The 16,959-nt window shown below is 45.5% G+C and overlaps 1 protein-coding gene across 2 annotated transcripts in view; it reads left to right on the plus strand.

The window, feature by feature from the left end:
- The first annotated feature begins 211 nt into the window (after nucleotides 1–211).
- The window catches only part of NHS (NHS actin remodeling regulator), a 367,162-nt gene continuing 350,414 nt past the window's right edge, over nucleotides 212–16,959 (plus strand). Inside the window, exon 1 of one of the 2 annotated variants that reach the window (XM_050777314.1) lies at nucleotides 212–1,341. In XM_050777314.1, the coding sequence (XP_050633271.1) occupies nucleotides 774–1,341 (568 nt within the window). In that variant the 5' untranslated portion in view covers nucleotides 212–773. The remainder of the gene's footprint in view (nucleotides 1,342–16,959) is intronic. The other variant, XR_007722737.1, reaches the window with a different exon arrangement.

The raw sequence follows: 16,959 nt of genomic DNA on the forward strand, positions 1-16,959 counted from the left end.
AGCTGACAGTCTCAATTCCAACCCCTTGAATGTGAGGAAGTGTCTTTGCGCCTGAAAGCGCCCAGCACGGCGAGGCCACCAGTGACTCCCAGCGGCCGCACAGGGCGCTGCGCCCCCCTCGCCCCGGCCTCCCCCACCCTGCGTCCGCCCCGTCACCCCCGCGCGGCCTCCTGCGCCCGGGCTGGAGGCAGATTCCTCTCTCCGGGTTTTCAGAGCGCCTTTCCGAAACCTCCTCCCCGCCCAGCCAGGGAGAGAGATCCCGGGCGCAATCGCTCCCCGGAGCGGCCGAAGGGCGCGCGGGGAGAGGCCTGCGCCGGGGTACTTTCAAACTGAGGCGCGCGCACACACTCACACCCACCCACCCACCCACTCACCCACACACACACAGACACACGCACGCCCATTTATATAGGCGGCGGCGACGGCAGTGGCCGGGGTGGCGACGGCGAGCACAGAAACGATGGAGCTGAGCCAGTCGACCCCGGTTGGAAGCAAGTGAGAAGACACCAGGCGCACCCCTAAATTTCTGTGCGGGGCGCTTGTCATCCTCCCCAGGGAACGGTACACCCAAAGGAGGACTGGGTGGACTGATTTGCTAGGGAGAGGGCGGGGAAGAGGAGGCCAGGTGAGCAGAGGAGCCCCCTGCGTATCCGGACTGCCAGATCGCGCCTTTGCCGGACTCCTGCCCCCTTCCTGCTCAGGTGGGCGCGCCCGGTCTCCGGCTCACAGGGGCGCTCGGAGGAGACCAGAAAGTCGCCGCCTGGCTGCGCGGGATGCCTTTCGCCAAGCGGATCGTGGAGCCGCAATGGCTGTGCAGGCAGCGGCGCCCTGCTCCTGGCCCAGCGGTGGACGCGAGTGGAGGCAGCGCTGAGCCGCCGCCGCCCCTGCAGCCGCCTGGCCGGAGGGATCTGGACGAGGTCGAGGCGCCAGGGCCAGAGGAGCCAGCCCGCGCGGTCCCCGCACCTCCAGGGCTGCCACCGCCGCCGCCGCCACTGCCCGCGCCGGCCGACCAGGCTCAGCCGCCGCACGGAGAGGCGTCCGTCGCTGGCGAGGAGAGCACGGCGGGGATCCCGGAGGCGGCGCCCACAGCTGGCGAGGCGTCCTCGGCGGCTGCGGCGGCCGCGGCCGTGCTGCTCATGCTGGACCTATGCGCGGTCAGCAACGCGGCTCTGGCCCGTGTCCTCCGGCAGCTCTCGGACGTGGCCCGGCACGCGTGCAGCCTCTTCCAGGAGCTCGAGAGCGACATCCAGCTCACCCACCGCCGCGTCTGGGCGCTGCAGGGCAAGCTCGGCGGTGTGCAGCGCGTCCTCAGCACGCTTGACCCTAAGCAGGAGGCAGTGCGTGAGTACCCGCGCCGTCCGCCCGCCAGGCTCTGGATTTCCGCGCCGCACCCTCGCGCCGTCCCCAGCAGCGGCAATCCCAGCCCCGCGGCGCCGCGCCCGTTACAGCTTGCACCTTACTACTCTCGCCTTTCCACCCTTACCATCCCCCTGGGACCCACCCCAATCCTCCTGGTGCTGAGTGGCTGGGCTGGACCCCGATTCAGTGATGCAGACGTGGACGGTGGAAAGTTAAAAGGGCGACCTCTGAAGTCGCAGGCAGCGTGGGCTGAGAGGGAGCAGAAAGGGAGCGTTCATGGGAGCACAGGAGGCAGAGAGGGTCTGTCCTTCACCTCCCGGGCTCGCCTTTCACATCCTTCACGGGGAGGCAGCGAGGAGGGTTGCAACTCCTGTGGTTTCCAGAAGCCCAGCCCTGAGCCCTATAGCCCACCCCATGCATGTTTGGGGTTGGGGTTCCAGGAGTAGCGAGTGTTCTTTTGAGACTGCTGCAGCACCGCGGCTGTTTCGTCACTCGCTGTGACCTCAGGTGCTGCCCCTAGCTCCGAACTTGTGCCTTGCCCTCGTGTGAGACGTAGCGTGGCGCTGCTCGCCTCCTAGAGTGAACTCCGTAGTGCTTCTGCCGAAAACCCTTGTGGCCCGGAGGGGCCGCGGGGAGGGTCAGGGAGAGATGAGGGTGGGAGTGTCAGGCAGGGGCCCCAGGGAGATCGAGGAGACCCCTGGGCATCTTTTCTACCCTGAACAGCCCAGGGTTCCTACTAAATGGCTCTGTGCCATCTGCCCCCAGAGGATCCCACAGGCTGTCTTCCTCTGCCCCGGTGCACTGTCGCCCAAATCTATTAGCACGTGGACTTAGTCTAGCACTTAACTAGTCTGCCAGGCGGGCTGCAGGGAGACGACGAGGAAGGAAGTCTGGGAGACCCCTGGGCATCTTTGCTGTCCGCTGACTTCCCTCTTACGACACCCAAGGGCTCCCAATAAATAGTCATTCTATGTCATCTCCCTTCCGAGGGCAGTCCCCTTGGCTCACGATCGCCCAAATCTGGCGACGGCAGAATCATTTAGGAACGACCCAGGAGGTAGACAGGGGCGCTGGGTTGGCGCGACGGTCCTTTGGCGCCTAGTCAGGCTGCGACGCTCGCGGCGAAGGTGATGTCAGCGGCTCTGACTTACGTAAGAAGCTTTCTTGGTTGCTGCAGCAGCTGCGCCGGTGCGCAGTGGCCTAGGAGCGCGAGGGGCGGAGGCGCTTTGGAGGCATCCTTCCCTGGGGATTTCCGGGCACCTCTGCCCCACAGTCCAGCCCAGTCTCCTAGCGGTCCCTGCCCGCCCGCGTGTTCTCTCCCTCTCCCCCTCCTCCTCCGAAAAACCCTTTGAACCCCGCCCCGGGAATTCACTGCTTTTCTGCAATAACAATAATAATAAGCGTAATGAATAAATGATGTGCTCGATCGTTTTTCGCAGCTATAAAAGACCCGGAGTTGGGTTAATGACTGGTTGTTTAAAAGGGCAATTCCGGGGATGAGTTCTGGAAAGAATTAGGACTGCCGTAAGCCAAGTCGTATTTTACTTTTGGGACTTGAAATGAGCGCTTTAATCCTGCCTCCTTTTTACCCCAAACCACACAGCGGGGACAGGCCCTTCACTTTCAACAGCGCAGATATCTTGGGAGTGCGGTTGTGGGGAGTGGTGACTTCACTTCAAAAGAACTGGAGGGAAGTTTTGCAGACTGTTGAGTGGTGCATACATTTCCCGGGGTGTGTGTGTGTGTGTCTGTGTGTGTGTATGTGTGTGTGTGACACACTTCTCCTTAAGTTAGATTTCACGCCAGTGAAACTCACTGCCAGAGCAGAACGTGCCCACTTCTTTCTCTCTTTAAATGCAGCAGTGGGCATTTATGTACCTGGAATGTATCACAGTTCTTTCAAGTCCTTTTAACTGTCGGTGGTACAAACTCATAGTTAATAGAGATAAGAGAGGATCTTGAGTGTGTGCATATAGTTGGTGAATATATACTCTACACATATTTGTACATGAGTAATAAAGACGGGACTAATTTCTGCCTGGGATAGATTTAAAATCTCCTATTATTTTAAATTTTATTTTCTAAAATGCTATCTCCACACTTTATGTCCAGATCTCTCTCTTCTTTTGTCCATTTAAATTCGGGATGACATTGTTCTTGTTTGATGTTATAAAAGGTATTACCTTTGGGAGAAACAGCACACTATTATGTATCTTGGTTTAGGTTTCCTAGAATGCAGAGCCTGAGACAAGGATTTCGATGCAATTAATTTATTTGGGAAGGGTTCCCTGGAAGCACAGAGAGCACGTAGGGAAGTGAGATGGGGAAGGGAGGAAAGAGGAAAGCCAGTACACCATGTAAGCGGGTTAGCCCTGTGGGCAACTGGGGTTCAATCCAGCTGGCGACCCTCTGAGCACACACCTCGAACATGTTCCACTAACGATTAAGGAAGCTGGAGTATTTATGCACCAACTTCTTCTCACAGATGGAAGGTAGCACCTGGAGCATGAACTCCATGGCTTCTGGGTCTTGCCCCACATGTAGTCCCAGCATGCTCCCAAGGCCAGGTAGAGAGATGCAAAAAGCCTATGATGTGCACAGGAATGTTGACAGAGGTCCTCTGGGGAGGGCAAAGTAGCTGTGGGTAGGGCACCAGTGGCATCAGCTGCATTATGCATCTATCTCCCTTTAGTATTGCTCAGGCCTAGGGGAGTTTGAAAGGGAGAGGAAGCCTAAAAGTAAACCTTGCTCTTTTTCCTCTTCCTTTGAGGGTGCCTTCACACCCCCTGTATATCCTTGTCACCTGATCACCATTCCCCTGTGCAATCTGCTTGCTATTTCATCCTTGGACAGCTGCTTCCTGTTGCCCTGAGACAGGCTAGGGGTCTTCTTGCAGGGGCAACATAATCTGATGTACACTTTGGAAGAGTCACTCTGGAAGCAAGCCTGGCGGCTAGTAAACCAGTTAGACACTGTGACTGGTGATGGTGGCTAGGACCAGGGAGGTAGCTGTAGAGACTGTGAGAAGTGGTTAGATTCTGAATTCATTTTGGAAATAGGATTGCCAGGACTTACTAATTTGATTGGGTACAGGGTGTGAGAAAAAAATTAATTAAGGATGACTCCTAGTTTGTTGTTTTTGCATGAAAAGCTTAAATAACTTGTAGAATGTGGCCGGGTGTGGTGGCTCACACCTGTAATCCCAGCACTTTGGAAGACCAAGGTGGGCAGATCACCTGAGGTCAGGAGTTCGAGACCAGCCTGGCTAACATGGTGAAACCCCATCTCTACTAAAAATACAAAAATTATCCAGGTGTGGTGGCAGGCATCTGTAATCCCAGCTACTTGGGAGGCTGAGGCAGGAGAAATGCTTGGACCGGGAGGTGGAGGTTGCAGTGAGCCAAGATTGCGCCATTGCACTCCAGTCTGGGCAACAAGAGCGAGACTTCGTCTCAAAAAACAAAAAAATAATAACTTGTAGAATGTATTACCGTTTGTAGAATTGGGGAAGGCTAGAGGGAGAGTGGATATTTTCTTGTGGAGGGAATGGAATCAATAGTTTTATATTTGAGCCATGTTAAGTTTGAGATACCTGATGTGTCTTACACAATTACATGTGTGAGTTGAGAGGTCCAGGCTGGAGATGTGAATGTGAGACCTAAGAGTGGAGACAGCATGTGAAGCCTTGGAGCTAGACACAGTGGAGATAGTAAAGAAATGGAGGCCAGGACTTAGCCCAGGGCAGTCCAACTTTGAAAACTTCACAGGGGAGGAGAAAGGCTGAGAAAGGACAGCTGGAAAGCTAGAAGGAAAATCAGAAGAGTGTGGTATGGTGCAAGCCAGGAGGTGTTTCCAGAACTGGGGAGAAGTCAACTTGGTCAAGTGCTTCTGAGAGGAAGATAAGCACTGAGAAGAGGCTATTAAGTTTGGCTACCTGTAATTAATTAGTGGCCTTGAGAGGTGCCATTTCATTGGAGGGGTGGAGAAGAAGGCCAAACCAAAAGGGTTGGAGAAACAATAGGAGAGGTGGAGAGGAAATAGCAACTACAGACAGCTTTTTTTTTTTCACTCTGTCGCCCAGACTGGGTGCAGTGACTTAATCATAACTCACTGCAGCCTTGACCTCTCCAGGTTCCCATCTCAGCCCCCCAAGTAGCTGGGACTACAGGTGTGCACCACTACGCTAGGCTAATTTTGGTATTTTTCATAGAGACAGGGTTTTGCCATGTTGCCCAGGGTGGTCTCGAACTCTTGGGCTGAAGCAGTCCTCCCGCCTCCCAAAGTGCTGGAATTACAGGTGTGAGCCACTGCACCCAGCCCTACAGACAACTCTTGTAAGGAGTTTGGCTCTGAAGGGGAGTGGAGAAATGGAGCAGTGGCTGGAAGGGAATACAGTATCAAGGAAAAATGTCTTAAAAGGTATTGATATCTTGGGCATGTTTGGATTCCAAGAGAAGGGTGAATTGATGATCCTGGCGGAGAGAACTGAATGATTATGGATATCACTGAGAAGCTGAGAGGGGATGAGATGAGAGACTATTTCATCCATGGCCCCTGGAGGGAAGCCGAAGGATACGAGCAGGGAGGCAGGTGGGCTGGTGAACTGCTGGTGGTGGGATGGGGTGTTCTTCTACAAGGGGATCTATTTTGTCTGTGAAGTATGGGGTGAGGTCATTAGCTGAGAGTGTTGGCAATGTGAAGAGAGAAGAGAGGGTGTTAATAAGTTGTCTCGGAGAGGGAACGTGAAGGCATTAAGGAACTGTATTGGGATGATATCGCTGTGTTGAGAGCCTTCTGAGACTGATGGTCATCAATTTGAAGAGTCCAACTTCTCCGTCACTGAAACCTGAGACTTTGGAAGCACTTCCTGGGCTTCAACTCCAGTATGTTCATCCTTAGATGTTTTAATGTTGTTGGCATTTTGGTTGCTGTTGATTTATTTAGTTACTGAGTTTTAAAATAAATTTTATATTAAAGTTTAACATTCCCACAGAAAAGTACACAGACCATAAGTGTTTGGCTTGGTTGATTTTCACAAAGTGAACAGCTCATGTAAACACCACCCAGATCAAGAAATGTTACTGCACCTGAAACATCCTCCCCTCCCTTCAAGCCACCTCCAGTCAATATCCCCCTTCCTAAAAGTAACAACTCTCCCAATTTCTACGCTTATCAATTAGATGTTCTTGTTCTTGAAGTTTATATAAGTGAAATCATATATACTTCTTTCTAGCATTATTAACTTAACATTATGTATGTAAGATTCTTTCATCTTATTGCATATATAGCCGATTGTTCATTCTCATTGCTGAATAAATTTCCATTGTGTGTACATACCACAATTTCTTGATCCATTCTCCTGATGACGGACATTTGGGTTGTTTCCATTTGGGAGCTATTGCATGAACAATTTTTTCTACGTGCTTCTTGATGAGCTTATGTATACACAGTTATTTGGTATGTATCTAAAAGAAGAATTGCTAGATCAAAGGGGATGATTTGTTTGGCTGAACAGTTTTCTACACTGGTTGTACCAATTTATAATCCTGGAAGTATATGCAAGTTCTGGTTGCTTTACATCCTCACTGATATTGGTATTGATGTTTAAATTGTAGCCACTTTGGTGGATGTGTAATGAAATCTCATACTGGTTTTGATTTGCATTTCTCTAATGGCTTGTGAGACTGAACACCATTTTATATAATTTTTAACTACCTAGATATTCTTCCTTGTGGATTACTTCTTCAAGATGTTTGCTCATTTTTATTTCTCTTTTCTCTCTCTTTTTTTAACTTTTATTTTAGGTTCAGGGGTACATGTGCAGGCTTGATATATAAGTAAATCATGTGTTGTAGCGGTTTGGTGTACAAATTATTTCATTGCCCAAGTAATTGCTCATTTTTCAATAAGGTTCTTTGCACCTTTTCTTACTGTCTTACAGATGTCTTTTATGTATTTTGAATATGAGTCATTTGTCAGCTGTATGTATTTCCAATACCTTCTCTTACTCTGTGGTTTGCCTTTTCACTCTCTTAGTGTTATATTTTGAGGGCAGAAGTTCTTATTTTTGTATAGTCCAGTTTATCAATCCTTTTCTTTATGGTTAGTGTGTTTTTGTGTTATCTTCTGTTTGTTCTTAAACAAATTCTTCACCAACCTCGAGGTCATGAAGATATCTCAAAAGTTCCAGAAAGTTTTCTTTTGCCTTTGTCATTTAGATCCATGTTTCATATGGAATTGATATTTGCAAATGGTGTGAGGTAGGGCTCAAGATTACTTTTTTCCCAAATATGGATGCACAATTGGCCTACTGCCACTTATTGAAAAGACCATCATTTCCCCATTGTACTGCAGTGACACTTCAGTCACCTCCCCCACCTATGAACTTTTCTAGAACTCTGTGCTCACCTTTATCTTAGCTTTTTTCATTCTGTACAGCAGACACGGTTGGTGCCCTGTCTATATTCCTTTGGCTGTCATCTCTCATGCTGAAGGCTACTTACTGCAAACTCCTGTAACTCTGCCTGGAACTTTTGTTTTGTACTGGGTTATGGACCATGCTTGGCCTTGCATGTAGGGAAGGCCAGAAGTGCCAGCAGGTTAATGCCTGAGAAGCAGCACTCAACCAAATATGGAGAGGAAGTTGATGGATGAATGCACCAGTGCCATTACTCCTTGGATAGGAGAACTCTGTAGCATTTTCTCCACCATTTCTCAGAATCCTCCAGTAGGACTGAGCTCCAGTTACCCATAGTGATGACTTATTTGATGACACATCCTATCTTTGCTGTCTTCATTTCTCCATCTCACTTCTTCACGCACCTATGGGTGTTTCTGGAGTCACCTCCCACATAAACTACTTGCACTCAAACCTGTACTTGCAGTCATAGGGTCTACTTATGGGGGAACTGCAACCAAGACAATCTATTTAATCTTTAAACTGTGAAGGCAAAGACCTAGGGCTGGGGGTATAGTAGAGATGATGTTTCTCACTCTTTTTCCTTAAACTATTTAGCCCAGGATTATTATATTAGCCACACCCCCAGCCCCTGCCAGAACACTCTATGGTATGTGTATTAGTCTGTTCTCTCACTGCTATAAAAAAACTACCTGAGACTGGGTAATTTATAAAGAAAGAGGTTTAATTGACTCACAGTTTTGCAGGCTGTACAGGAGGCCTGGCAAGGGAGGCCTAAGGAAACTTACAATGATGGCAGAAGGAAAAGGGAAACCAAGCACATCTTCACATGGTGGCAGGAGAGAGAGCAAGAGTGAAGGGGGAAGTGCTACACACATTTAAACAACCAGCTCTCATGAGAACTCATTCACTATCACTAGAACAGCAAGTGCAGAATCTGTTCCCATGATCCAGTCACCTCCCACCATGTCCCTCCTCCAACATTGGGAATTATAATTCGACTTGAGATTTGGGTGGGGATACAGAGCCAAACCATATCAGTGGGTCTGGAAATAGCTGTTACTACCATTAGCGGATGCACAGTTTGAATCCCTGTCTTGGCATGGGAGAGCTTCAGTGCCTCAGCAGTGAGAAGGGTAACAAAAGGAACTCAAATCTATGATAATGAAGACATACCCCCTCAATTTCTCCATGTTCTATTGACAAGCCTTTGAGAGTGTTGTTTATTGCCCTTTGGAATGCATAAGTGACAGCCCCAGGAGATCCAAACTACCTATTTGAGAAGGATAATTTTCAGCCAGAACAGACACAGAAACTGCTAATCTCTGAAGGGAACCAGGAGGTAATACCTTGGGTGAATTCATCATTTTGGGTTGGTGTGGCAACACTGATCATGGGCTCATTCTGGTTTTGGAAGGATAGTCCTGCTTTTCCTTCCCTTTCTGTTCAGTCCACCACTTATAAAAAACCTTTGCAGTTTGGTTAGTGTGTTCTCTTGGATGTTTCTGTAATTGTGCTTAAGATTCTTTTCCTCCTGGCCCTGTTCAGTGAGCTTCTGTGAGGCATTATGAGATCCTAACAGCTTCATTGAAAGCTGCTTTGAAACCCATCACAGAACGGCTGAGAAGAATACAATCTTTCAAGGGTTTAATGATTCATTGTTGTAATTTCCTCATAACCAGTAGCAGTGTCACATTTCTTTCTAGACTTTTCTTGTTATACTGGATTGGACTTTTAAATCAAAACTCCTGAATTACTTTACCTAAGAAATCCTTGAGATTCTGTTGGATGGATATTACTAAGATGATAATAATAAAGATTTCTTTCTTCCTGTGTGTGGAGGCCTTTTCTACACAGTGCCATCAGGACAGTGTAAAGTCCACATAAACTCTCAGAAACATCTTCAGTCTCAGCACTTCTAGTCTACTTTTAATGGGCATTACTTTTAAAAGGCAATGACATATAAAAATCTCTCCTATTGTCCCATGTTAGTCCCAGAGTCTTGAAGATTCACTGATTTTTGTGTGACATTTTGAAATTTTAGAGTCAAGGACAATTTTAAATATAGTTGGAATTTTATTTGATAGTTCAGCTTAATTTCTTTTTGCTTTATTAAAAATTGTGGGGCACAAGATTTTGAGGGACATTCTATTAAAAAATCATAGGAGAAGTAAGACTGGAACAAACAATCACAAAAATTCCTGAAAATTTTTCTTTCATCAAGAATTCTTCATGAATCCTATCTTAATAACAAGTGGGAACAAAAATAATGAGGTAGGAATGGTTCCTGAATGTAAGGATCTCATTCTGGGGTTGAAATCTATTGAAACAAAGTTTTGGAGAGCCCACCCACCAGATTAAGCCCAGAAGGCAGGGAAACTGTCTACTTTATTTTTGTGAATGACTAAAACAGGTATGGTCAATTTTTGTTTCTGACGTCTCTCAATCCATTAATGTACATGAGGTTTGGCTGTATTGAATGAGTAATCTGAGGACCTGGGCATTTATGGGCTAAAAAATGTCCTAATTCTGGGAGGCCAAGGTGGGAGGATTGCTTGAACCCAGGAGTTCAAGACTACACTGGGCAACATGGTGAAACCCCATCTCTACAAAAAATACAAAAATTGGCCAGGCATGATGGCATGTGCCCGTAGTCCCAGCTACTCAGGAGTCTGTGGGACAGTTGCTTAAATCAAAGAGGTGGAGGTTGCAGTAAGCCAAGATCATGCCACTGCATACCAGCCTGGGTGGCAGAGTAAGACTATATCCCCTAAAATTTTTTACTTTATTATTATTATTTTTATTTTGTTTTCATTTTTTTGTGTGTTCTAAGTTTAATTGGTGACAGACATGTGACATCTCAAATCATGAGGTTGCTCCTCAGTTTTTTAAAACACTGCATAATATTCCCCTGCACAAACATGCTCAAAGCATTTAACCACCTTTTACCCACATGGTAGCATTGTCTTGGTTTTAGTTATTATAAACAAATCTCATATAAACATTTTCCATATATATATTTGCTTATATGTATGAATTTTTAAGAATGGTTTCTTAAAAGTGTAATTGCTAGATCTAAAGATATCTGTGCCTACATCCTTCAAAGTGAAATTAACCAAAAATAAAGTTAATTTAACAAAAGTCCTAGAATCTTGGAATCATACAGTTGGGAAAGACCTTAATACCCATAGAATCAAACTTCTCACCCAGAGTGGGAATTTTTTTAAAGCTGTCCCAAATGGCAGCTCATCTGGTTTCCATGCCCTCTGAGACTCCAAGGAGTGGGAAGTGGCCACCCCTGCCCCAATTGTATTGCTGAATAGCTCCCATTCTCAAACAGTCCTTATCTACATTGAGAGTGAATCTGTCTTTTTGTAATGCAAGCCTTTTCGTCTTTGTTCTGGTGTCTCATGTCATAGGGAATCTACCTATAACTGCTTTTCTAGAACATCTTTTAAGGATCTGGAGGTTACTGTTATGGCACTGTCTAAGCTTTCTTCATCCCAGGTAAAACAACTTCAGTTCCTTCAACCAGGCTTCCTAATGTCAAGTTTCCAGGCTGCTCCCACTCTGGTTGTCCTCTGCCACAGGTGCAGGGCACAAATGGACCCATTCCTTTCTTTATAAGAATGTCCCAGGTCGGGCGTGGTGGCTCATGACTCTAATCCCAGCACTTTGGGAGGCTGAAGCGAGTGGATCACTTGAGGTCAGGAGTTCAAGACCAGCCTAACCAACATGGTGAAAACCCATATCTACTAAAAAATACAAAGATTAGCTGCGCGTGGTGGCATGCATCTGTAATCCCGGCTACTCAGGAGGCTGAGACAGAATAATCGCTTGAACCCAGGAGGCGGAGGTTGCAGTGAGCCGAGATTGCACCATTGCACACCAACCTGGGCAACAAGAGCAAAACTCTGTCTCAAAAAAAAGAAAAAAAAAAAAAAAAAAAAAAAAGAAGAATGTCCCTAATGTGGTCCTTGTTTTAACCATTGCATGACACTGTTGGTGTAAAAATGCTCTCTTGGCCCAGGAAACTCCCTTGCTTTATAGTGGCAGTTTTTAACATGAGGTTTTCCTTATTCCATGTGTGCAGTTGGTGTTTTGAACTTAAATTTCACAAGAGTCTCCCATTGTCTCTGTTAAATTGAATCTTGCTTGCTTTGCTCTTTCATTTCCAGTCAGTGGTGATGGTTTAAAATCTTGATTCAATGTGTCAGCTACTGCTCACAGCATTTTGCTCTCTGCATACACCATGAACAAGATTCTATGCTATCACCCACATCTTTGATAAAATTATTGTTCAGATGGATTCAAGGCCAGAGCCCACTGGCAGGCAGTACTAGCAATGTTTCTCCAAGTTGAGATCTATTAATCAACATCCTTTGGGTTTCATTGTTGCAGCAGCCACGGGTGCACTCCCCTACCTTCCTGTTCAAATCACATTTCTCCACCTTACTCATGATATCTATCATCACGAGCAACTGTTAAGTGGTTTGCTGAAATCAAGATACCATATGTCTGTAGCATTCTTTTGATCTCCCGGTGTAATTACCCTACTCAAAAGGGAAATGAGGTTAATCTGGCTCAAACTGGACTCAATTCCAGCAATCAGAGGGGCCATTTTAATTTCCTTATATATAATGAGTAAGGAGTTTATTTAGGGGAAATCTGTTTTGGCATGTTGGTCACAGAATAACTGTAACGTTGGACTACAAGGGGACTCTGTGGGTCTTAGGGTTCATTTCTCTGGCTCTAGAGTGTCAGAGTGCTTTTCCCTTCCTTTCTTTTCAGGTACCTGGATGTCCTTGTTCTCTGTTCCTTAAGGAAAGGTTGAAATTCATGACCTTTTGGCATTTGCTGAGGCTCAGTTTGAGTAACATTGGCAAGTGTCTAGTTTAGCTAATTGTTGAGAAGCAAGAGAGTTTGTGATTAAGAGTGTAGACTCTGAAGCTGGACTACGTGGGTTCAAATCCCAGCTCCACTCCTTCAAAGCTGTATGACTCTGGACAATTTATTGAATTTTTTTCTTCATCTGTTACAGAATGGAGATAAAAGCAGTATTGATTGCATCAGGTTGTTGACAAAACTAAGAAAGTCAAGGTGTGCAGGCACTGAGAACTGTGCCTTGCACACGGTTAGCCTCTGATAATTATTGGCTATTATTGGCTATTTTATTGTTGCTATAATTGGATCAGACAGAGTAGGAGGTATGCGTTAATTTCTTTCAAGTAGGTGAAAACCTGTGCCTGAATCTGTGAAGTGCTGGGTCAGGGTAAAGTATACAGCTGACCAAGCAATGCTGTGTGTCTCTGCATGGTCAAAGATGTCTATTAAGTTTCTTTTGTGTGTGTGTGTGGCTTCTTTCTGTTATGCAGAAAAGTAGAGAAAAAATTGACCAATAATCTTATCATCCAGATTCATTCATTTATTACACAGCAGTCACTATTCTAGGCCCTTGAGTTTCATCAGTAAACAAAAAAGTTACCAAGACCTTATGCTTCAAAGGAGAGAGACAAATCCTAAATAATAAACACAATACGTTTGATGAAATTACAAAACATGTTAGGAGGTGGTAAGTGCTGTGGGCAAAAAGAAACTAGAGCAAGGTGAAGGTGATCCAGAGAGTTGGGGTGGAGTTACCATTTTAAATGGAGTGGTCAGGTGGGCCTCATTGAGGAAGTGGCATTTGAGCAAAGATTGGAAAGAGGTAAGGGTAAATTACATAGATTGCTGGAGGAAGAGAGTGTTCCAGTGGAGAGAAACAGAGCTAGTGCAAAGGCCCTGAGGTGAGAGCATGCCTGATGTGATCAGGGGATGGCAAGGAGGCCAGTGTGGTAGATGAGGAGTTAGCAAGGAGGAGAGTAGGAGGATAAGAGGCCAGCAAGGAGAAATGGTAATGGGGCAGATCATCTAGGGTCTAGTAGGCCACTGAGAGGACTTTGCCTTTTGCTCCAGGTGGAGTGGGCAGTCATTGAAAGCTTTTAAGCCCAGGAGAAACATGATTGATTTAGAGTTTAAAAGGATCACTTTGGGTATTGTGGCAAGAAGAGACCGCGGGAGAAGCAAGAGGGGTAGAAGCAAGGAGACCAAGTAGGAGGCTTTTGCAGTAATCCTGGTGAGAGACAGTGGTGGTCTGCTAAAAGTATTGAGAAGTGGTTGGATCCAACTTAGAGCTGTTGATGGTTGTTGTTTCATGTTTGGGGCTAGGCATGCAACTCATACAGAGGGGTACAACATTGAAAAGAACAAGAAAGCCCTCCTCTCCCCTCTCACTCTGCCAGACTTACTCCAAGTCTAATGCGTTTTGCAAAACCATTGAATATTGAGGAAGTAGGCACTTCTCCTATGGTCTTGTTGATTAATCTGCTGTCTTGGAAAAATTTAAAAAGTGTCCTAACTAATACTCTTTTAAAAAAATCAAGATATAATTTAGATGCAGTGAAATGTACAGATCTTGATGAGTTTTAACAGCTGTATCCACCTGTATAACACACACCTCTATTAAGACAGAGAACATTCTCCTCACTCCAGATAGGTAATACTACTTTCAGGTAGGAAAGCAGTGTTTGAACTCTGATAGCCTAGCACTATCTCCTACCAAGGTTGTTGTGTGAATATGGACACGGAAGAAGATAATTCCATGGGGGGACTTCTGGGCTTTCAATCAAGACTAAGAATTAGTGATTCCATTTATAAAACATACAAGACAAATTGAAATACTGGAGTTTCCTCACTTTTGGTCTGATGGTGTTGGGCTGTTTATGACATCATGGTTCTTGATTTTACAGAGAATCAGGTTTTTGACAAGGATAAAAATCTAGCTGCAGAGGCCCCAGGGATAACTTAGAAGTAGGAGCCTTTTCTTTTCTTTTTTATGTATGTATGTATGTATGTATGTATGTATGTATGTATTTATTTATTTATTTTAAGAGACGGAGTCTCGCCCTGTCATCCAGGCTGGAGTACAGTGGTGCAATATCAGCTCACTGCAACGTCCACCCACCGGGTTCAAGCAATTCTCCTGTCTCAGCCTCCCAAGTAGCTGGAATTACAGGTGCCTGCCACCATGCCCAGCTCATTTTTGTAGTTTTAGTAGAGATAGGGTTTTGCCATGTTGGCCAGGCTGGTTTCGAACTCCTGACCTCAAGTGATCTGCCTGCCTCGGCCTCTCAAAGTGCTGGGATTACAGGCGTGAGCCACTGCACCTGGCCAGTAGGAGCCTTTTCTAAGATAAAGCTAAAATAACATTTTAATAAAACATGAAAAAATAAAAAGACCTTAATACTCTCTGGTACATTTCTAAGTAGCAGGAAATACTGATTCGCAAACTGTGTTTTCAGCTTATGATGATGCTTGAAGCCTGGATGGAGGACAAAATTGTTTAGAATTGGATTTATGACTGTCCTATCTAAGTGCATTTAGATTCATGAAATAAGAAGCCCTATTCTAGAGTTCAGTTACTCTTGATTTTTCCTACTAGAAATCTAAGGGAAGGAAGAGGTGGTAGCTGTGAGGACAGATGACAGCCCGTGAGATCTAATGTTCATTAGAATATAACATCAATATTTATGTTTCTCTCCAGTCTTCATCTGGACTCTGTTCCTTGAGCTGGTATTTATATTTTAATAATGCGAGGAAAGCTTTATTTTCCTTTTAAATTTTGTGTCAGAGTTCTGCTACCTCAGCCCACCCCCTCCCCCGCCGAAGTGATTCATTTACAAGATGGCACATGTTTATTGAGAGTTTGATTGTAGAGATTAACTTCAAGAAGTGCATCATGAAGTGCAGCAGGAATAAATACCACAGAAATCCTTTTCCACGTGAGGAGTCATAGGGCTTTCTGCTGCACAAACAGGAGAGACAGAGGCTTCAAAGTTTGGGGCAACGTGGGGGAGAAGTGGGAAAACCAAGAAGAGACATTGGGAAGGGTTCCCTGGAAGATTTTCAAACAGTATCACTTGTGTTAAATGCCTTTGGTATGAGAAAAGAGATGTTGGAACCCTGCTCAGGTATCAGATGTCACCCAGTACTCATCTGGCAAACTTTTAGCCTTTGCTAATTAAAACTAATCCAATTGCATGAAGAAAAATATATTGCGTAAGCTTGCCTCTTGTGTGGCTTTATTTTAACCCTTTGCCCCATATCCTAACACCAGCAAATCTCAGGCTGGTTATAGGGTAGAAGGTGATAATGAGAAATGGGGTTCACTTACAAATAAATTTCAGTCAAGACAATGAGTGGAGCAGGCTATTAAGAATATTGGCTTGTAAATGTAAAATTGAAGCCCTTCTGGGTTTTCTTGATTGATTTGTCAATTCAAAGGTTTTAGTGGCTGTTAAGTGGGAAGGAAAATTAAAACAAACAAACAAACAAACAAACAGACACCCCCTTTTAACTATCAACTTATGCTTTGCTCCCTTTCCAAGTTGCTTTGTATGCTTCTCTGTGGCCCAGCCAGCCTGGTTGGATCAAGCTTTGCATTTTTGAAGCTTAGGTTCAAGGTTTGCTCCCTGAGGGACTGGAGTTTTGTCATGATCACATGCTTGTGTTCCTAACCTGAATAAACTTTCTAGTAAAGAGTATATCTCAGTCTTTGATTCTATCAGTTCTACCACTTACCAGCTGTGTGGCCTTGGACAAATTCTTACTTCAGTTTGCTTATCTGTGAAATGGGGATACTGTTGGTAATCATTTTATAGAGTTATGCAGATTAAGTGATTAATTCATGGACAGTGCCAGCAGTGTATGGCATATACACAGTATACATACTATGGGCTAATATGTGTACGCCATTGATGGTACTACTTTTGTTGTTGTTTTATCATTATTATTATCAAGAGGCTTGGGTAAAGGACATAGGTATGAAAACGGATAAAACCCAGCCCTGTGAGTTCTGAACCAGTGTAAATGTTCTGGTCAGCTGGATGCATGGTGAAATGGGAAGAGAAGAATGCTGCCCATTTTCTGACTTGGCTCGTCTAACTCATGTTGTGAAGCACTGCAAGAACAATTTAGCATCTGGCTGCCATTACACTCTCATTCTTGGGCAGTTTGTACTTCTGCTGATGGGTGGAGGAGGCCTGGATGTGAATGTTTGCATGGAAGTGGTGGTGTAGAATGCAAGCACCCATGCCTTTGCTTTCTGAGACTCTGTATCTTTTCCTATAATGACGGTATCCTCT

This window comes from Macaca thibetana, chromosome X (genome assembly GCF_024542745.1).
Source record: "Macaca thibetana thibetana isolate TM-01 chromosome X, ASM2454274v1, whole genome shotgun sequence".
NCBI lineage: Eukaryota > Metazoa > Chordata > Mammalia > Primates > Cercopithecidae > Macaca > Macaca thibetana.